At 42.8% G+C, this 22909-nt stretch overlaps 1 protein-coding gene across 15 annotated transcripts in view; it reads right to left on the bottom strand.

Annotated features, from left to right (window-relative positions):
- Positions 1-22909, bottom strand: part of LOC139620744 (membrane-associated guanylate kinase, WW and PDZ domain-containing protein 1-like) — a 91172-nt gene that overhangs the window by 11330 nt on the left and 56933 nt on the right. For 5 of the 15 annotated variants that reach the window (XM_071476572.1, XM_071476559.1, XM_071476562.1 and 2 more), the window contains 14 exons: positions 21784-22051; positions 21425-21472; positions 21072-21154; positions 20458-20496; positions 18401-18458; positions 18105-18217; positions 16896-17018; positions 16252-16437; positions 15421-16032; positions 8130-8164; positions 4527-4782; positions 2117-2208; positions 1098-1293; positions 577-879 (listed from right to left, as the gene is read on the bottom strand). In XM_071476572.1, the coding sequence (XP_071332673.1) occupies positions 577-879; positions 1098-1293; positions 2117-2208; positions 4527-4782; positions 8130-8164; positions 15421-16032; positions 16252-16437; positions 16896-17018; positions 18105-18217; positions 18401-18458; positions 20458-20496; positions 21072-21154; positions 21425-21472; positions 21784-22051 (2412 nt within the window). The remainder of the gene's footprint in view (positions 1-576; positions 880-1097; positions 1294-2116; positions 2209-4526; positions 4783-8129; positions 8165-15420; positions 16033-16251; positions 16438-16895; positions 17019-18104; positions 18218-18400; positions 18459-20457; positions 20497-21071; positions 21155-21424; positions 21473-21783; positions 22052-22909) is intronic. The other 10 variants (XM_071476574.1, XM_071476561.1, XM_071476573.1 and 7 more) reach the window with 8 other exon arrangements.

The following is a 22909-nucleotide window of genomic DNA, read 5'->3' as shown; positions in this document are numbered from 1 at the left end:
ATGGCATTTCAGTCAGCACCATTACAAGTATAGGAAGTATTACAGTGGCTATAGAAAGCTAATTTTCCCATTATGGGCCTAAACTATGCCAATTCTAGCAAAAACGTAAATTAGTTAATCATTTAATTGGTGTCATATAATGATAAATTAAAAGAAAGTTTTCCATCATAGGACAGTGTGACTGTGAATTCTCTGTGGTATTAGAAAGATCTTAAAAAGTCTTACATTTAACTTAGTGAATCCTGAAGAATCCCTATCAAATGGTGATATATTTTAAAACTGGGTTCAGAAAAGTATTGTGCTCTGAAACCAAAATATTGCTCTGTTATGTGTTCATGCTTCTCAAAGGGAGTAAATTAATCACGAGGGGAAAAATGATCTTCAGAAACATGCACCAGTGCAGATTACAAATGCCCAAACAATCAAACTGTTGAGTCAAATTAAAGTCTAAATTGAAACGCGTTATCCTTTGAAGTCAAACAGTCAGCCCATAGTAAACAAAACAAATTCTCATGTCACATTGGATAGAAGTCCCTGTCAATCTCAACTAGCTCCGGCTCAGTCTGCCTCACTTACCAAATGTGGTGCCAGCATCAGGCCTGGAAACCGATGAAACGATGACGAAACCGAAGCCCTCGTTCTCTCCACGTTGGATCTCCACGTCGTACGGCTGCAGGGAGGCAGGCACCACCGCACTCCCACTGCCACCTCCGCCACCGCTGCCTATGCCGCTGGTAGATCCACTGCCAGAGCTGACAGTGTTGAGCGAGTTCTGGCTTCCCTGGGGGGTCCGCTTGCCCTCCGTCAGACTAGGTGCCTGGGTGCTGCTGTGGTGGGAGGAGGCCGGTGATGGAGGAACGTCACCTTCTCCTTTTGACACTGGGGATGAGGAGGAAGAGAACAAACTGGTTTGACAAGTATAACAATGTATTTCTACAACTTTTGATTCAAGTATTAATGTCAGGAACCTCTGCCTGCCTACGTGCCCAGAAAAGAAAGCAGGGTGCGTCATGTTGACATAACATGCACCGTTATGTGGCCGTGTATGACACATGTATGAACACACATGCACAAGTTTTATGTAAAACTGTCATCACCTCCATATCCTGGGGTCTTGCGTCTGACAGTGAGGTTGACATGGCCCTGTTTGGCAGCCTGCTGCATCAGCTGCACCACCAGCTGGTGAGACTTGCCCACCACCGCCGTGCCGTCCACACAGATGAGCTCGTCGCCCGACCGCAGGCGGCCGTCCTCATCTGCTGCCCCGTACTTCACTATGTGGCCTATGTAGATCTGGAAAAGGCGAGCACACACAATGCATGATGTAAGGGGGGTTTGTTAAACAATGCTTTTTATCAAATTATGTCATTTACTGTATCGTGACATGAATACAGAAGCTTTATAATTATGATACTATGGCTAATTAAGACTCAGTGTGACTTATCTCCTTCAGATTTTAAATTAATCTCTTAAACACAGCAGAGTTTCAGAGTCTATTGTTGCATTACTTTATGGTATTTGTGGCTGACATTCAGAGAAACCAAGAGGGCCAGTGTGGCCTACTGGGGCCATGCAGAAGCTTGTTTGCTTTAGGCATTGTGTGGGAGTGTACACACAGCTCTGACAGAAACAAGCACCCAACTACTGTGTTTGGCACAAACAACAAGTACTAACTCCTGTGGGGCAGACCTAAAGCCTGCTGCCATTTTATTTCCCTCTGTTCCTCAATATCTGCCTTCCACTCCCCCTCCTACTCCCTCCTTTTAAGACAAATATACGGCGCGTAACCAGAAGGATTGGCGGGTAAGGCTTTTGCCTCGCTTAACAAGCTGTCTATGTGATCCTCTAGAGAGCAACGGCTCCAGTTAGAGAGAGAAAATGAGGTGTTAGGACCCGGTGCTACTCTGCTGTAAGGGGGGAACTAAACAGGAAAGCAAGAGGAAAAGGAAAGACAGACAAAACCAACAAAACAAGTACACTAAAAGAAAAGGACAGAGCATTGGAAATCAGTATCAATAGTATGGATGAGGTGTATAGTTGTCTATATTTTAATCTATTAATTCATCGGCTGTTTCAATAAACTATTGATAAGACTTAAAGGTGAGAGGATACTTACAGGCTCCCCGGGCTCATTTCCTCCCAGGATGCGAAAGCCGAAGCCCGTATCCTTCCGCCAAAGGAAAATGTCCTGCTCCTGGCAATCTGGCACTGAAATACACAAGAGGAACAGTGAGAAGACATCATGGAGATCAACCACCAAACCGCCCATAAACCTGACTGATTAGCATCTTTGTAGGCTAATCACTGAATGCTTGTTCTCGAGTCAACAAGTTAACTCCCATTTTGTTTAATTATAACACATCCATGTCCAGCTGTGTTATCGCTGATCAATAAAGCATTTGCTTTTCTATTAGTGTCAGAATGAGAGGGGGCAAGATCAACAGCTGCTCCTTGCCCCGCCTCAGCTCTGCCTTGTTGAGCAGATTGGCTCCTTGTTCTCATGTGGAGACCACAAACTAGGCTGCGAAGCCTCATGCTGTGACCTTGTCATACTCACAGACCTGATATCAGAAATGTTCCTCCATGTTGATCCCTATTATTAGCCTGAATTCTAAGCAAACCTTTCTTATACACATGAATTTGTAGCATCTCCTGCTTTCCATCACACAACACACATAACTCCCCACACATTTGCATCTTGCCATGGACAGAGCAGACTGTGGAGGAGGACACAGGCAATTTGGTGTCAGTCTGTTCAGCCCACAGGGCCAGTCGGCACAGGAGGCACAGGCCACTTCTTCCTGCACTGCCTGCTGTCTGCACGGCTGCCACGCAAGACTAGTAGTGAACCCATTAGCTTCGGCTCTCCGGTTCCCCCGATAACTTGCTCGGTGTGATTTAAACTGCTGCGGCTAGACTTGTAATTAACCCTCCGCTGACCCATGTCTGTAGAGTAGTGATCAAAGTAAACTAACAGTAAGAGGAGCAGCTGTGTGCTGCATCAAGGGACAGGTGACATGAAGCGTTGTTGGAAGAGAAAAATTCCCAAAAGTTCACCTTTCATTCACACTGTCCTGGCACTGAAATATTCCTCTTCTAGTGCCACTCAATGGATGCATGGATGGAGCTGCTCACAAATTCCAGAGTGAACGTGGCAGCATGCACATGAATACACATGAAAATACAGACAGAATCTGGGCCTCTTTGTCATTCTGTGTCTCCTTTCTCCCTTTCTTGTTTCATTGTGTCTCCCCCTCCTCCCCCACTGACACAAAAAAGGGGCTGCAGCTCCTTCAGGGGTTATCAAACAGATATACCAATCAGCAGCAGCTTAAAGCAGCCCTCTACGGGCCCAGTTAATATTTAATCAGCAGCAGTCCTAGATTCTACAGGCAGCCATGATTATTAACCAACACTTCGATGCACGGCATGAGCACGACCTGCACGCCTGGCTTGCAACAATCACAAGTGCGCAACGAGCTAACACAGCAGTCCTCCCATAGAGATTACCTCCCTACAATCACAATTAAATCTTTTACAGCACAGAATTGTGTTTCACAGCATATATTGACCTAGTCTCCTCTTAATTATCACCACCAGTACGAGCACAGGAGGTCGGTAAGATGTAATTCTGCCAGAAGAGGAGTGTGGGCCAGTTATTTTGGACGATCCAGCCACCCTCTCAGAATCTCTTCAGAAAATAAGTGGTTTGACACCCTCGTTGTGGTTCCCTATGAATAATGCAAGAATAGGCCATGACTGCAAATGATACTGAGGAGTTTTACACACTGGCTGCCTAGTTTTTGTTTCTCCAGTTTTGCATTTTGGGTACTCTGTCTGTACAGTGACTAGCTGTTTGGCTGCTGATAATGTCAGTGCCCTCAGTTTTAAACTTCAAAGCAAAGTGGTTTAAATGGTGAACTATTGCTTGTCCCTCCACACTGGATGACGTGCAGTAACACACATACATGCTGTTCTTTGTATTTTGTACAAAAACTATGTGTGTATGACTGACACACACATGCACCACTCATAAGCAAGAACTTGCGTGCTTTCAAGGAAAATTTCCTCTTAAAGGCATCTTTTGTCATTGGATAGGTTATTACTCAGTAAGCACACGATTGTTTATCAAACACATACATACAGAGATGTATCCTGTGGTCATGAACTCTGTGTAACATCTCCACAAATTAACAATTTGCAGATGCACTCCAAGCAAGTCAATCAGAGATGTTTCCAGGATGTCTTTTCACTTCATCAAAAAGGGTCTGACTATTCAATCAGTGGATATTATAGTTAAAAAAAAATCAACCTAGCAGTTACATGTTGAAATAACATTTTCCCTGACCTCTATATCTAAACCCAAAACAATTCAGTAGACTTTTAAATTAACACAAAGAGCTTACTATAAATGTAGAAGATATAACAGAACACATTAACACATACAGAAGGTTAAACGCTTTTAAACTCTAAAGTCAGCAAAACCTTCAAATTCTTAAAATAAGACAGAACTGAATTCTACTCACGTCGGCTCTCGTACATGCTCCTGGACTGTGCCCAGATCTTAAAGGGGTCTGGCTTCTTCTGAAGGGTGAGGGTGCCATCTGCAGGGTCCTGAGGGGGCAGGCCTGGCAGAGGCTGGGTGGGGGCAGCAGGAGTGGGAGCCACAGCCTCACTGGGCATAGCAGAGGGTGGGTGGCTGGGAGAATCAGTGTGGGTGCTGCGATGGCTGCACACACTGTGCTGGGAGCTGCTCTGGCTGTCTTTCCTCTCTAACTGGTGCTGGGTGGACAGAAAACGGAGAGGTGTGTGAAGTATGTGTGTGAAGGATGGGGGTGGATATAAGCAGAAGATGGAGGTAGAGGGCAGACAGAGGAGAAAAAAAGTGAGAGTGATAAGTGAGTCAGTGATAAGGGCGAGATAGAGTGGAAAAGAGATGAGTGAGAAAAGTGTTGATGGAGGACAAAGAAAGAAAAAGCAACCAAGGTCATCTTTTTTAGACATTGCAGTAGAACATCTCTCACTAAAACGTCTGCTCGAGTGTGAGGAGAAATGAGTTGGTTTCCATGGTTGCCAGACAAAGACAGTTTGAAATGTGAGGGAATTTTAGTGAATAAAGATATTGGCTTTTTAAAATCCCATAAATCTTTGTTTATTTTACAAGGTTCAGTGCATAGAAACAGAATCAGGGCCGGTCTCAATTGAGGCAGAAATGTGTAAAATCTGTTTTGAAACCCACACTATAAAATCTCAACAGCAAAGAAGAGCCCTGGTGGATAGGAGAGAAGTACTCAAAGTATTAAAGTGCTTTTCAGTTATTAGCGTAAAATAATATGTTGTTTTAGCAGTGAATTAAGAAGAAGACGGTTTAACACTGAAAATATTCCATGTGTTCAGACCAACTTTGGCATTGCGTGAAGAAGCCTCCCCATTTATTTGAGTGAAGCTGGTCTCACGACACAGCAGGGATGCCAATGTAGCGTTCATGGTGTTGTATCAAAGACTGTTTCCCTGTCTGTGTGTTTCCTCTCAACTAAATCTGAACCAAACATGAACCCTAACTCCAAACAGTAATCTTATGAAATGGTTAACAGCACCCCAACGTTGCCTTAACCCTAACCTGTTACGTCTTCTATACCTAACCACAATATAACATAAGACCCCAAACACTGATGGGAACGCTACGGTAAATACCATTTTAAAAGGAGTGAAACACTATTCAGAGAGGAAACAGGCTTCAAAACAAGCCAAACAAAAAAAAAGCATGGTTGTCTAGCAAAATAATTTAACCTGGCCCAACTTTTGCTGCATCACAGCATCAAATGACAAAACACTGGTGAACAATCAATTACATGCAGGGTAAATTTCTTTTAAATTACATTGTAATGTGAACTAGGCCTGTTACGTTTTAAAATAAATTGAGTTTGAAGAAATTCAAACTGGCTCCTGATTTGTTTTCAAACATAATATCAAGCTGTCTTATCTTTGTAACCTTGGTATCTACAGCTAAGAATCCAATTTACCTCCACACACTGCTTCTTAGATGCTCTGGTGTCGTGATATTGTCCTTCATCAGTTCACTGATAAGTCAACAGGGCATACAATGGGTCAAACTGGACCGCAATGCAAATTACTTCAAACTCTAGAGTAGAGATTGTTTTGAATTCGAACAGGTCATTTGAACATGTCATTCCAGATCGAATATTTGACTTACATTTGAATTGAAGGCTGTTAAAAAAAAATGTGAACACTGTATTTCTAGTGTTTACCTTGTGATAGTAATGTGTTAGTCCTGACTAACAGATGTGTCTCACTGAATCCCAATTCAATGTGTGAGGGTTGCCTGAATCAACACACCCTCAATAATAAAGCCCCCTGCATTTTAAATTTTTTTTTTGCAGTGCTGTTTTTGGTCCCGCTTGGAAAACAAATAGAACACCATGACTTTTTAATGGCCTATTATTGTTCTGCTAGGTTTTCTGTCATCTTTGTATTCTGATTCTGCAACCACACAATGTACATATTAGCACATCATTTTTTGCAGATACACATAAAAAACATTTTACGAAAAATGAGCCTTACTGGCAAAATGTAATTACTGACTGTGAGAAGGCACTAACAACTGAATCATTTTCTATCTGATATGAATAATAAAGTAGTGCACGAAATGACAGAGAAGTGATGGCACTGTCTCCCAATGTCTCACTCATCACTCCGAATGAGAAGAAGGGCCAAATATTCCAGTAATGCTTCTTAATGAGGACAACAGCCATGCAGAATTTGATCAATGGAGACTTGCTTAATGGGTTGAGACAGCACAGTCTCTCTTGCATATGGGAGTTTACTGTGAGCATCTATTTAGATTCTGAACTGGAGGCAAAATGGTTGTTCTGGGCTGACACGAAGTCGCATGCAGCGTGACATTTCACTGACATAACACAGAGAGGGAAAAACTGGCTTTTCCTCAGCGGAAAGCTAATTCAAAGTGACAGTCAGGCAAGACCACTATTGGTCCCGCCCGACCCCCTGAAAGCACCCACCCCTCCTCCATCCACTGCGCCATGTGACCTGAATAGGTGACACCCACAGCTCTGACTGTTACCATTTCAAACTAATCCTAATCCTAATATCCAGCCGGCTAAGGGGAGGGCTTTTAATGTTGATCAAGAGACAGAGGACAAGGTTTTTTTTTCCACTCAAGTAGTGGGAATTGAACCCATCACTGACCTTGGATGAGCCTGTCCAGGGGAACCATCCTTCTACTATAACTCGCCAGCTCTCCAAGAGTGAAATAGGGTGACAGTAATTTAAAGCTATTGATTTTTTTTTTTTTTTTTATCAGTTGAGATGAGTCGTAAAAATGAGGAGGCGTCTGCTCTTTAAACTCCTGAATAACTGCAACTGAGAGACCCCCCCCCACCCACTGCTCACAGATCTGGTCTTTCTACCTCTGTCTCCCCCTCTTTCCCCATCCTCCTTATCCATCACAACTACGAGTCACATTGCAATCTGTTGCAATATTTCCTCCAGCTTTCCCAATCTCCCTCTTCTTTGCTTCCGGCCCTCTCTGTCATCATTGCGCCCTTCTCCTTGTCTATTAGCCTCTGTGCGTCCTCTGTAATGTGGGCTATCATAGTGACTAACTGCTGTTAGACAAACCAGCTCCACACTGGTCTTCCCCTCTCTCATCCTCATCCCTTCTCCTATTTTTGCTTCATGCCTCTCTGTCCCATCATCCCTCAGCTGTGGCTGTCTGCCCTCTCCAACAGCTGGTCACTGTTCTGCCTAGGCTATGCTTAATCAGTCACAGGATGGCAGCGTGGCAGGAGTGGATGAATGTAGAGAGAAAGAGAGAGGATGTAAAACAAAGAAATTGCAACACAGGCGAGAAATGGAAAACAATCAAAGAAAGAAGAATGTAGCAAAAGTCAAAGCGGCAGACTGTGAAAGAAGTAAAGAGGAACGGTGGCAGCAGAATAACATTGGAAGATTTCTGAAGCTCTGGGTGCAGAGCAGTAGAGCAAGAGTTAGATATCATATCTCTGTGTCTTTTGTTCTTTAAATAGCGCTCCTTTCACTCAGTAGAGTGAACATGCACGCACAAAAGAGCTGAAGATCATAGTACTCACCACCAGCTTCGGACTCCTCTTGGCTGGTACCACTCCTGCAAAACATCGGCAGAGAGACAGAGAGAGCATTAATGACCTGCGGTGCTCTTCCCTTGTCCCCACTGTTCAAAAACTCCCCAGGACGAACGGATGGACCCTTGGTTCCTGCTGCAGAGCAGAGCGCAACTGGCCCGGCTCTCTCTCTCCTCCTCCTCCTTCTCCTCCTCCTCTCCGTCACTTTCTCTCTCTCTGAGCAACACTCTGCACTAGGCTGCTCGCTAATCTAAGTGATCTCCTCCCCCTGTGCTGTATCCCGCTCCACTCCGCGCTCTCACCCGTGCTATTAGAAGAGGAGCACCTGATCTATCTGCATTAGACAGGCTGACTGATGCTGCAGCAGCCCTGGACTGCTGGTCCAAGCTACAGGTCCCCCCCCCCACCCCCCACAAGACTGCTCGCCAGCTGTCTCCAACACAACCTCTCCAGCAGAATCTCAACTATTACCCACTGAGAAGGAGCTCAACAGCTTGAGCTTCATATCAAAGGAAAGCCTGAGCTTTTGCCGTACCATGCACATCTTCTGAGTAACTACACAGCTCTTTCCTCTCCTCTCTACTCCTCTGCTTTGCTCAAGGCTTACATTGAGATTCTCTCCCTGCCTTTTTTTTCTTGTTCCCTCCCCCTCCTCTTCTCCCATACACCGTAACTTGCTCTCGCTCTATCTGTTTCTATCTCCCTCTCTCTTATATACTGTAGAGAGTCACTAAAGGAGATCAATCTCATTTGTGCTAATGAAATATTAATACTTGGAGCCAGTTGTCAGGGGAGAGGATTCACAGCATACCAGTGTGAGGAATAATCCTCATTCCCAATTAAATGCCTTTTTTTTCTCCACATTCATCACAACCCAGGAACTCATTCATTGTGTAGGTTTCTCTACATCAGACATGCGGTATTAACACCAAGCCATTCATTTGGACTTAACCTGATTATTTACCACACACGTGGAAAGAGGATGCACCACTTTCCAAGAAATTTCCTTTCTCTTCCCGAGGCTCTTTTTCCTGCCACTTACTACAGAAGCGTATGTTGAGACAAAAATAGACAAATGAATGCACGAACAACATGAGGCAGGATTGGGACAAAGAGTTGCTGTTGCCAAGGCAATCAAGTAGTTCTGTGTACACTGGCAGCAGTCTACTTTGTTAAATATGAGGAGTGAGCAGCAGCAACAGTACACCACATTTACATTAATTCCCAACCTTTGATCCATTACAGCCTCATTCGCCTTCATTTCTGCTATTGAGGCCGATGAAAACACATTATTTCCTACCCAGCATGCACAGGGAAAGAAACCTACTGGAGGTATTAATGGAAGTTTCCAGTGACATGTTTCACATGCAACAACATGCAAGCATCCATCTTAGGTTCTTTCTGCTGCATTGGCAAAAAATCATTAAATGTTAAAACTCTCTGTTGCTGCAAAGCCCCTCTCTCTACATGATTCATAATTTATCCTCTCTGTTTTCCCTCCCTCCCTCCCTCCCTCCCTCCCTCCCTCCCTCCCTCCCTCTCTCTCTCTCTCTCTCTCTCTCTCTCTCTCTCTCTCTCTCTCTCTCTCTCTCTCTCTCTCTCTCTCTCTCTCTCTCTCTCTCTCTCTCTCTCTCTCTCTCTCTCTCTCAGATTATGGGGTGCCAGTTACTGGAGCAAGTGGAACATCTCAGGTGCTGACGTGCTGATGAATGTGTTTGTGTGCATGTGTGTGTGTGTGTATGTGTCTGACCCGGGAAGGACACACATCAGAAGGTCAGATGTCAATAATAAGTGTTTCCCATTACAATAGCAGGTTATGTGACCCTGGAGCCCTAAATTACACAGTGCGGAAAGCCAATGGAAACCTCTCTCTTTGAAACAACCTCTAAAAATCTTCAAACTGGCAATGAGATCAACATAATTAGCATTAAGCATATACAAATTGAATTCAACTACAGCTAATAAATAAATAAATTTGAGTGTGGAACTGAAAGGGGAATTAAGATTCAAGAAATTGATGTAGTTTGACCCCATCTCTATGTTAATCCACTATAGCTTGTGTCAGCAAAAACAGCTGATTTACAAGTGAACGCACCTTCATTCATGATGCAGTCTTTAAATCTGCTTGACTTACTCTGGCATTGTGACGCTGATGTATATGTGTACCTCGGAGCTGATCGAATCCAGCTGAATGTAACATTTATGAGCAACAGAAGCTCGGTGAGAGAAATATGGGAATCACATGTTCCTGCACACACGCAACTCTGCAGAAGCATCCATATATGCATGCATGCTATACATATGTAACAACAGCACAGGCAGGTATGCAAGAAGGTGAGCTTTCATTTATGCACGCAGGGTGAGTTTACGAGCACACACAAATATATATATATATATATATATATATATATATATATTATGCAGCCGTGCCATAATCCTGATATTTTTTACTCTGCTGAAGCTGCTGAATGACGGTAAAGCTCTGCTCCACAGAACGCTGCTCCATTTTAAAAGAGTGAATTGATCACTAAGAATGCAACACTGGCTTAAAAGGCCTGATTTTATTATTACTGAGGCAACCTTTTACCAGAATGACTAAGACTGTGTCCATTATCCTTCAAATGAGGAGGAAATAAACAAATTGGAAGTGAAAGAGAGTGCTGTCAGTAGTATGGTGACCTAACCTGGCTCTGATAATCAGTGTGGAGGAGGCTGCTTCCTCTACTTCTTTTACAGTAGACAGTGAAGTATGCCTATAATAACTAGCACAATTACAAACAAGTATGCTAATGGGGAAATTACTGAACAACACGAAAGGCAGAGAGCATAAACACACACACATGCAGCCTCTGAGGGAACACGTTTTGATAATCAGTCAGCAATATAAGCACATGCCCAATCACTGTTTCTGCTTTTGTAATTTGTGTACAAGCAAATACTGGCAACAAAGGAGTGGGTAAGACCTATGACTTGATTATCCTTGCCATGTGCCCCGTCTATCAAAAAAAAACAACAACAACAAAAAAAAAACTACTCTCATATGGATTGAATTTCAGAAATCAAACATGCGAAGACTTGCTTTCACTGGTGAGCAGCAGCACCGGGGCGCACGTGTCAATAAAATGCAGGAAAATGGGCACAGTGAATGGCTCAGCATAGTGAATGGCCTGGTGTTCCAATATGCAGTTGAAACTGTGGCCTTGGTGAGTCTACAAAGAGCCCCCACGTGCAAACACATTCCTCCAGGTTGTTAATATATTGTTAGAGGGTGCACAGCATGAGTAATGTTTCATTTTGTTGAGTACACATTTGTTCTTGCTCTACTAATAAGAATGTCTTATTATTTGGTTGTCTTCATGCCTTCATCTACTCTGAATTGCTCTTCCTCGTCATCTGTTATCGTCACATTTCATTCCTCTACCTTCATTTCCTCTACATTCTATTTCCCTTCCTTCTATCTTTTCATTTTCTCTCTTCTTTCTCTCTGTCTCTCAGGGGACAGGAGAGCTGTGCACGATTGTCATGGCAACAACGATGGGAAGACAAGATGGAGGAGTCATAGTTGGCCTGGCCTCCTTTACAGGAGAGGATCCTGTGTGTGAGAACACCAGATGTTATCTTTAAAATTTTATTGGATAATAACATGCCTTAGACTAGAAAGCGCATGGAAATAATCCTTTTTTTATCACATATAAATTCACACATGCAAGTGCTTGGAGTGCAGGTGCTCTGCCAATTTACTAAAGAACTGAATTTTGCATGTCACACTCACTCAACACATTTTGGTTGACTGCAGATGATGGTTAATAAAGGCTAAGCCGGGGAAGTGTTTAATAAAATTATATATTTCCACACGTGAGACCTTTTAGAATTTGTGCAGTTTGAAGTAGATGTTTAAGCACAAATTATAAAAGACACCGCTTCTAGGTTTGAAAACAACCCATTTGGCTTGCACAAAATTTTTTCTGTCACTACACATTTCTTTAGCAGCTATTTCTCTCATTACCACAACAACCTACTCTACCTCTTGCCTATTTCCATTGCAAAAATTACATGTCGCTATTCTCCCTTCTAGGTTTTCGACAAGCACACAATCGAACCTAGACACCATTTATTGGGCAATCCGAAAGCCAAAATGTGGCTGTGTTCATTTCAGATGCACTCTTCTGCCATAACATGGAACATTAAGGTAATGGCACAACGCACTACAGCCTTCTGAAAATGACGTGTGACAAAACACATTGGACATTATTTTACTTGCAAAGCTTCTGAACTGGCAGTGTCTATCTGCTTGTGGTTAGTCTTCAGTATTCTGACACTGTTCAGTTCAGAGCGATGCTGCCTCCTGGGCTACAAGAGTAAATGGTTGAACTGCTGTAGTTTTATAAAATAATCTTTTCTCGCTTTTCCATGCATGTCTGATAATCCAGCCAACCGAATCTCAGAAAGAATACTTAGACAGTGTAAGGTTGTTGTTTTGTTTTTTTTACAGTGGTACTGACATTTTGAAGGATATGAGGCCATAACTATTATCTTCATTCAACTATTCATTTTGCATGACTATAACACTGTGACACAACTTAATCTACTGCAAAAGCTCATACGAAACTGGAATATAACAGTCACTGTGGGAAATCACTGTGACGCTGTTTGTTTGACCTTGTGCTTTGTGCCCTCTTATAATAACAGACTCTGCTGATTCAGAGTCAGACAGCGCAGATTGATGAGTCACAGATGAACAGATTAAGGCTTCTTCTCCTCCAGCTGAAGTCCACCTTGATCCTCCTCCTCTCATCCGCCAATACTTCTCTAAACCAATCCCCTCACATACGCTCCCATAGCTGAACTTCCAGTGCTGTTCAGCAAATCTCACACTCTTTCCTCTAATCCTCCACCTCTACTTTCTCAAAACATGATCCCCAGTTTTCCTGTTTCTCATCCTTGGCTCTCTCCTCTTATCTGCCTTACCTCGCTCCTCTTTGCTCCCATAATTGTTGTTGTGAATGACTATGCGCTAGCTGCTAGCGATCACTTGAAAGGTCACTGCATTATTCTTAGACAGAAAGGCATGCACAAATCTCAGTCCCAAGAACTGTTATTATAGAGTACAGGTGCAACTAATGATTATGTCTGTAACTGATTAATCTGTTGTATACATTTTGGATTAATCTATTACAAGCTTAGTCTGTAAAATGTCTGAACAACAATCCAAAACCCAAAGATATTCAGTTTACAATGACATAAAGGAGTGTTGAGGACTTCAGAATCGCTGTAATAATACTGTAATTTTACTAAGGGTACATTTAAACTGTGCAACTGTTCATCTTTATGGCATGTGTGCGAGGTGGGACTAATACAATCATGGTCACAATCTGTGACTGTACAATATTAGTTTGAGTCTTTTCAGGTTGTGTGGTGAATTTGTAGTGCTACTTTGTAAACAGAAAATATAAGAGCAGAGGCAGGTTATCAGTTCTTGTCATCCATCTGTGTAGCTCTTGTGCTTTAAAATGAAGCTCTGCAAGGTTTTCTTCTTTACCAGAGTCACACACACCAGTTTTGGTTTGTGTGCACACACGTTTTTTTTCCCCTAGACTTTATTCTGTCGCCATGCAGTCTATCCTGCATCATTTCGTCAATCATATTCAGATTTTTTTTTGGGAGATGTATTGTTGTGAGGGTAGTCACATAGTGAGAATCTGGACCTAAATTTCTGACACTGTAGGAATTTTGCTACAGCCAAAGCTCTGAATCAGCAGTTGGTGAACATGTCTCACAGTGTGATGCAGAACGAATGTTTTGGATTGTGGAATGCTTACTCAGATTCCCAGTTTGTTTTTTTTTTTACACTATTTTTTTGGGCAGTTTTTGCCTTTAATGTGATGTGATTTAATGTAATGTAATAGAGACAGTGAGAATCCAGACCGCTGGAAATATTTCAAGGTATACTCAGCCCCTACAGCTAATCGCTAATATAGCACCATAATTCATCTAAATACAGACCCCCTGGCTGCCTGTGTGTTTAGTTTCTGTCCCTCACCACCTGGCCACTCAATAATGAGTTAACAGAGATGATCCATGCTGCCGTCGGTCCCCCTGTGACTTCCTGTAGCCTCCCTCTCACTTCTCTCCATTATTTCTTCTCTGCCTTGCTCTTGCTGTCTTCGTACCTCTCGCTCTAGGCCCTGGTAACAGGAACACTACCCTGCATCCCTATCACACTCTCTCTCTCACACACATACTCACAGGCCCATAATGATGCTGACATTTAACACAATACAGCAGTGTTATTCCAGCAGCAGTGCACAAGGTCAACTCATTAGAGGGCATAATTGATGTAGGGTGCATATTCCAACCTGCCACTAAAATAGTTCTGGGTCAGCTGATATGGACAGCAATTTAACAACAATAAGGACTGGACACAAATGAGGGACCTCAAATGTCATTCATTGTCTGCCTGGACACTCTACTCTGGGGCAAACAATTTGTTTTGTTGATGTTTCAGTGAGAGAAACATTTATCTCTGGGTCATTCCAGGCCAAATGTGTAGGAACACAAATGGCACAGTGTAGTAGTAAGAAAGCTGAGAATCTAAGCAAAGCAGCATCCACCATTAACAATCAGCATTAGCAACGTATTACAAAAGTACACATAAAAACAGCAGAATAACAGAACCACCGAGTACCGGTAAGTTTCTGTTTCCATGAACGCAAGCCCTAATCTCCTCACACTTACTCATTCCAGGTACAGCAATTTGAAAATAAAACACATCCTGAGGAGATGATGAATAGTCACACCCTTCACAATACCCAAATTATCATATAAGCAACATAAGAGAACAGCAAACGTGAAGACTGACAAGCTCTCTGGGGTCCAACAAGCAGCATCTGTATTCATAACATATCCGAGTCCCTGACCTAATGTGCTCCTCCTCCCCTCCCCTCTCATTCATCACGCCTCTTTATCCAGCCTCCCACTCCGTCCCACACTCATCTGCTCATCCTCTGCCATGCTAACTCAGCCCATCGTCCCTTTACCTTCATCCCATCCAGTCAGAGAATTTTCAAACTGCCGCCCACTCTCTTCCTCACTTTTCTCTCCTGCTCTCTCATTGTGCCGCTCTTTCCATGCCAACTATTCAAGCTGTTGTCAGTTCAGCAGATAACAGTACATTCTTTTGTGTCCTTAATCACACACCTTTTCATTTCAAAACTTCAGTTGCTGCATCTATTTGTTCACCCCTGCCGACAAATATCTGACATCAAGGTGTAATACATACCTCTTTGCACGAGCATGGTGACCTCACTGCCTCTGGGACATTTGCTCAGCAGGTCCACCACCTGGTTGTGGCTCATATTTTGGACATTTCGCTTGTTGACCTCCATCAGAATGTCTCCCTCCTTTAGGCCACGACAGCGAGGATAGTCCACTATCTGCTTGACCCTCTGCCCTCCTCCCGTCAAGCTGTCGGCAATGGTGAAGCCGAATCCTTTGTCTCCCTTCTCCATGTGTATGGTGATCAGCTCCGGCTGGGTTGCTATGGATGAGGCCAGGGTGACCACATCGCTAGAGTAGCCGTGCGAACCGTTAGACGCCACCTCAGCTGAGGGGCTGTGCGGCCGAGGCTCCCTCATGCCGTTAATGGGTCCAGCCTGGTTGGAAGGCGAGTCAAATGTCTCCTGTCCATTGACGATGATAGGCTCCTTGTCCAAGATCGCCACTGAGGTCACCAGACTGGTGTTGGGGTCATCAGGGTCAAAGGGCAGCGGGTAGCCACGGCATAAGGCCAGGTCCACCATGGAACCGATGGGGATGGATTGGAAAATCTTCACCACCTGAGCGTGGGTGTAGCCCAGTACAATGGTGTCATTCACACTGACTATCACATCACCTGCACCAAGAAAAAGTATACCATTAGTAAAGCAGTATTAAAGTTGTTTAAAGTTACCTATCAAATAAATTGAATTTTACACTGTTGGTGTTATCTGCCATCAGCCCACAGTTGTGCAATGGTGGAGTATCAGAGAAAATGGATGGATGTATTTGAGACACTACAGTGTGTTGTTGAATGAAAACAGTGCCCCCTGTGGATGATGGTTATGCACTGCACCTGTCTCCATCTTGCCATCCACAGCTGCGGGCCCGTCCAGCACCAAACTTTTGATCTGCAGAAACTCATCTGGCTCGTCACCTCCAACCACAGTGAAGCCGAAGCCGCGACGACTCTTCTTCAGCTTTGTGTTGATGAAGGTTCCTTTCAGCTCTGCTGGGTTTCTTGTGAAGAAAGGCTTCCCTCCTGCAGGGCACCAGAGAAAAAAACTATTAAAACTACTATACTATGTGCTTTCATCCATATATTCTACATTCAGAATTTCCCATCTACCTAATTTTGTCTCCCTGAGGTTAGAATTTAACAGCTCATTCCTCAAATGTTGAAGGTCAAAGCACCAGCACAGCTGATTGATTGGTCTAGTTATTATAGGCGTTTGTTGAAGCATGGACAGCTTGGAAAATTTGACATGCATTCGCTTCTCATGTCCACATATAGAAATTTCCAAAAATCAGAGGAAATTCACACATAATGTCAAAAGGCTGTAAACAAATCAGTCAAACTACAGCAGGGTTTTTAGTGACAGAAACTTTTTTTTTTCATCTGAACTACATGATGTTTCTTAGGGTTCCTCTCAGGATGACATGATAGAAAAGCCAAGCAGTAGTAATGAAGTGTGTACAGATTGTAGAAACAAAATTTACGTTTGACTCCTGCAGGGCCGGGAGGTAGAGTTGGTGGCACCTGCGGGTCCCTGTAGGTCTCCAGGTGGTTTGGAGCATAGTTTGCCAGAGGAGCCGCTGCTGAGGAGTGCTCCTCTATCCACTCTGTACGGACGCAATCACACACCCGTTAACCCACATCCAATCAACACAAAGGTGTATTTACATGCCACACACACATAGACACTTAACAGCAACACAGATACAAACACAGAGCTTAAAGCACACACTGTCAACACTTGCCATCTGATTCATTTGTTATGCCTCAGTATAATCAGCTCTTCATTTACAGCAACTTCCACTTTTGTTATTTACTGAATGTGAGATACTCCTGTAGATATTGTACAGCCCTCATACTATTGATAATGCAACATGGAAAAAGGTTCATATTAATGGATTCTGGCACTTCTATAATTGTTGTTTATCTTACTTCAATACAATCCACATAATTTGGGGGCTCTAGGGGACGTAAACAAGAAGTATAATTTTGCCATAGAGTCAATTAGCTACGGGCTGCTTGAGATCTGCTTTTGTAGCCTATATTTCTTTATATTTAGGCAATCTGGCATCATCAAAAGTATATCGAGTTAGCTATTAGCAGTATCTGTTTGCAATGATTTATTAAAACAATGATTTAAAGTGGATTTATGGACATTTATCATGTCTGTTTGTTCAGATCTTAGTCATGACCCCAAGAAGGAGTTCAATTTTTGATGCAAATTGCGTCAGTTGAGTGCTGAGGGTCTTTAAGTAAACTGATTGCCTCAATGAGCTGTATGTTCCTAATATTTCTCAATTCGCACCTGCCCCGCAATTCTCCCAGCCTCACAGGACTCCTCAGATACCTCAATGAAAATCTCTTCCTCATCTTTCCATGGTAAAGCAACAATGATCAAATACAAAATGATATATAGCATTTATGATTTTAAAAATCACATAAATTAAAATCTAAACACCCAAGACGACACCGGGGCTTGGGCCAGCTTTATTTTTGTTAAAACTGAAATCTGTATGAGAATCTAGATTTGCATTTAGTGAATAACAGATTTTTTTGACAAGGGAGTTGAGGTTGAAATCAGAGAAAAGCAGCTTGGCCCAAACCCGGGAGAGCGCTGGACAAACCAGAAGGACATGACACTCACAGACATGAAGAAAGAAAGAAATGGTGCCGTGCCAGGGCAGGAAACGAACCTCGAATATACCGCTCACCTTCTGGAGGCTGCGGCTGCTGCTGCTGTTCCAGGATCTTCCGACGCCGCGCCTCCACCACTGGGTTCTCATACTGTGTCTTTCTGTTTATATGACTGAGACAGACGGAGGGAAAACAGGGCAATAGGGGTAAAAATTGATTAGCGAAAAAAAAAGAAAGAAAATGACAGTTGCAGTATATAGGATCAGTCTGTGCAATTAAACAGGCACATATCTTTAATTTGGAGAAACCCTGCTTTTCTTTGCATTTCTGTGAATCAGTAGGGTGATTAACTTACTCTACATAATAAACCCCGTACACTGGGTCATCTATTCTTTCCCATCCTGGAGGCAGCTCTGAAATACAGAAGGCACCATTAAATACAGAAAAACAACACTTTTACAAGACATTTTACCTCAGTCATTAGCAGAGCTGAGGGGGGTTGGGTTGACTTTCCAAAACAGGCAGCACAGCAAACATAGACGTCATACAACATTTACAGCAGTACTGCACACATGTTGTATACAATATTGTATTGTATCACATTTTCTTATCTAACCTTACTTTTCTGTCTTTTTTTTTTCAAGTAAGAGATTGGATCTTCTGTACTGTTTTGTATATATTTGCAGGCATGGTTCATCAGGACTTTGTCTTTATGGCACTGCATTGTGCTGTTTTGAATTCTCCTGTCAAAATGCACAAATGGGATCAAATGTCAGAAGAAATTAGAACTAAATAACCTGAGGTATTTACTATTTTACAACAGGATCATTTAAGACTATTTTTCTTCTATTATATATCCTAAATTCTAGCATTGGTTTCTGCTTAAATGCTCCCTTTAAAATGTCTAATTTATTGCATTACTAAACAAATAATGAACCGAGCCCAAATTGGCTCTTCATTTGGTACAAAGGGTTCTAGCTGGGCCAGTTGCACACGTTTACGAATCTAGTCAAAATGCCAGACATGCATAGCTGCAAGTGTTTGCATAAACTAGATTATGACCTGGATCACTCTCCAGCTGCCTACATTAAATTTATTCTGCTCATTAGGACTAAACAATCTCACAGTAACTGTGGAAACAAAGATACAACACAACTTGAAACAAGTCTACAATAGAGTACAGGTCACCACAAGTGTGGAAATGTAAAAAACTGAAGAGCTTACATCTATCTTTGTCGGCATATTGTTCTTAATCTGCTAATTATTACTATTATGCTCACAGAGCCATACACATTGTACATACACCTAACCACTCTTCATGGGAACAGGTGGACAGATAAGGCCTATTAAACCAACACATTCCCATTAACATGTTGGCATCTCACTTCTCCACCTCACTCTATTTGATTTCAGACAAAGACATTACCTCCTTTTGTTACTGTGGGTTTCTCCCAAGTCCAGTAAACACTTTTATAGGAGACTGGATTTCACAATCAATAATCACAGACCGTCTGCATCTGAGCAGCCAGCAGTAATAAAGGCTTTCAGCCAGACATTCAAAGCCTGGTTTGAGAATGAGCTCTCATTCCATTACAAGGTTGTTTGTTCTACCTGCATATGGGACGAGAGTCGGCAGCTGAGCCATTTGCCAGTCTGTGAAGCAACTCCAAGTACATCTATCAGCCTAAGTTCTCAGCGTAACATATTCCAGATGTGTTTTTGTGCATCTCAAGACAAATATCTCCTGCTAGTCACGCTATGATCGATGAGTACTAGAACAGTGCTTTTGTTATATAGAAAAGGAATTCAATTATACAAACACCCACAAAGGCTCAATCTTTGGGTATGGATGTTAGAATTTAAGGCAGAGTTATGATCAACAATAAATAACCGAACCGCATAGAGATATCTCACAGTGATACATGTGCGCAATTAATGATATGAGGCTCCATTATTAAGCTGAAATTCTAGAGTGAGACATTTGGAGTGCAGAACAAGAAATGTGATAAATCCAACTGCCAAAAATGTCACTTTTGACATTACACAGACATCTCTAAACACAAGCCATCTTTCTGCAGGAGTCTGGAGAAAAGCCATTACAGTCTCTAATGCTTTAAAGTTGCCCTGTGGTGTTTTCAGTAAAGAAACACGTGTGTCCTTAAGGCCTAGAAACATACTGGATCTTTGCTCCTGATTTATTTTCCTTTTGTCTTAATGAAACTTATACTGTTTACAACAGCTTGCAGTCATATTGCTGTTAAAGCACATTACCACCACCAAATATCAATATGCACCACTGCTTTCTGCAGCTGGCACAAACATCTATCATGTAACTGTTTGTAGCATCCAGAGTGCAAGCTGGTACATTATACAACATTATATATACAATTTTAGACAAAAAAAAAATCTTACCCAAATCACTTTCCAGGTCCTCCGTATGTATCCCTTCTTCTCCAAGGTGAAAGCAAGATGAAACAAAGATAACAAAATGAAGAATAGAAAAGAGATGGATAGCAGAGGAGAGGTGGTTTGGGGATGGAGGAATCAAGAGTAAATAAAGAATGAAGTGACAGTCCAGAGAAAGGCAAATAGGGAAACAGAAACCCCTTAGTCTCAGAACTGATATCAACAGGATGAAACAACATCTAAAGGAACACTTGAGCAAATAAGAGAAGTGCAGTGTGCCACTTTCAGTTTCACCACTTGATGGTGCAATTTTGCAGCATGTGCCCCTGAAACCTGAAGTTGTCAACTGTCATTTGGAAATTCTCAAACACTTATTATATAATTGAAGATTATATGTTATTTTTTGTAACAGCAGTTGCAAAAGAACACAAAATCAGCTTTCATTATGGCACCTGTAGGCTCACGTACCAAATCAACAAATCAATCCAATCCAATCAAAACTCTGAGCCTCATGAACAACCTCATGTCTGAGACCTCAAGCACCACCTACTGAGTCCTGAACCACTACAGAGTAGTGTGAATGCACACTTTTATTGTGTAAACAACATGTAGCAGCTTACCATCATCATCACACTCTTCCAGAGGCCTGGAGGCTTTGTCTCTACACCGAGGATCCAGCCAAGATGTGGTCTTTGTGTTGTGGCTGAGAGGAAACAAAAGAAACGACAGAATAATTCAACACAGGCCATCAAACGGACATGTAAAAGCATAGCAGAAGCACAGGAATGCATCAATAAAAATTAGAAAGTAAACCGCATCAGCAAGTTTACAGAGGACAGAGGGCGTCTGCTGCAAAGAGAAATGAGAATAACAGAGCGACACAGGCAGGAAACAAACAATAAGCGACCTGACTTTTCCCTCCATTGTTAAACAAGAACATACTGTAATTCAGTGATAGCAGAAATGAACATACAAGCTCTGAAAATGCATAGCCATGTCCTGGTGGTGTGCCTTTGCCGTGCTGCAGAGGGGACAGAGAGGTGGAGGTAGTCAGGTGATCAGGATGTGATCTCCTTTAGAGATCGGGACATGCAGGGATTAACAGGAAAGCAGTGGCACCCAGGGGGTTGGGCAGGTTGGCTGGGGAGGCCTAAAAACCAAATCATGGGGGAAGACAAGCCACTGGACGAACAAAAGGGATAATAGTGCAGGTAAAATACAGAAAACACCAACTATGGAATGAGCTATGGTGATAAATGCTTATACAGGCAGTGCTTAGAGTGGGCGTGCAGCAGATTAAACCACAAAGTGTTGCAGGTTGCCAATACATACTCTATGAAGTAAAGTTCTCCGCTCTCGGTATAGGCCATCTCCCAGTTTTCAGGCAGCGGTCCCAGCGGGTCTTCTGGAGAGACCTGCGGTTCCGCGAGGGTCTGCTGCCCACTGTCTGCGGTGGAGGTGACTGCATTGTTCAGACCACAGGATGGAGCATTGTCACGTGCGGGGTACGGCCGGAGGATGCCGCCACGGCTCTCGTCCTGGTCGTTAGGGTTACCTGTGCACAACAAAGGAGAGGGGAAGAGACTACGCACTAAGGATCCTGGGTAACACAACAGGCACAACACAGAACAACAACAACAACAACAACAACAACAAAAAAAGAGCAAAAACACAGTTTATGTCTCATACATGCAAGAGAAGAATAAAATGAGCAGACATGCAACTTGAAACACACCAGACTCCCTGCACTTCCCCCTCCCCCATCCTAAATTTGACTCCCGCCCATTTCTAGTGTACTGAAAGGGCCCCAGGAATATGCTAATTCTTTCAGCAACAGTCTTTCCCAAACTCTTTTTGACCCCCACCTTTTTTTTACCTCTCCACCCATAAGCCTCTTTCCTCTAAAGCTAGCAATCCCAACCCCCATCCCCACTTGCTCCCCAGTTCTGGCCCAGTGTCCTCTACCACTTCCGTGGCCCTTTCAGGGTTGATCAAATGCTAATTCAACACTTTGGCTGCCTGGCAGGGGGACACAGAGAGGGCATAGATTCACAGCAGAAAAAAACACCATCTATCACTCTCAAAAAACAGGAAAGAGGAGAGGCGGAAAAATGGGAAATACAAGATTTGGCATAAAAGGCAAATATTATCACCTGTTTTCTTCTTTTATTTATATTATGTAATTCATTTACATGCAGATGACTATTTTGTTTGGATGTGTTGAGACAATCTGGTATGGAAATACAACTATCACCTGAGGCATAAATAATAACGCTTGACAAACACATACACATGCAAGAGGGAATTTGGTAAACTAAGGCTAGGAAAAGTAACAAAATAAGATACAGGTGGGAGAGGGTGTGAGGGTTGTGGCATAAAGACAAAATGTTGAATCTTGTGTGTGAAGCCTGTTATCTACTTCTTCCCCCAATACACCCCTCCTCGCAGGCAGATGGCA

Source organism: Trachinotus anak, unplaced genomic scaffold (genome assembly GCF_046630095.1).
Source record: "Trachinotus anak isolate AG129_WGS33_773 ecotype Australia unplaced genomic scaffold, CSIRO_AGI_Tana_v1 ptg000004l, whole genome shotgun sequence".
Taxonomy (NCBI): Eukaryota; Metazoa; Chordata; class Actinopteri; order Carangiformes; family Carangidae; genus Trachinotus; species Trachinotus anak.
The sequence above is the reverse complement of the archived record's forward strand: the minus strand, read 5'-3'. Positions and strand labels throughout refer to the sequence as shown.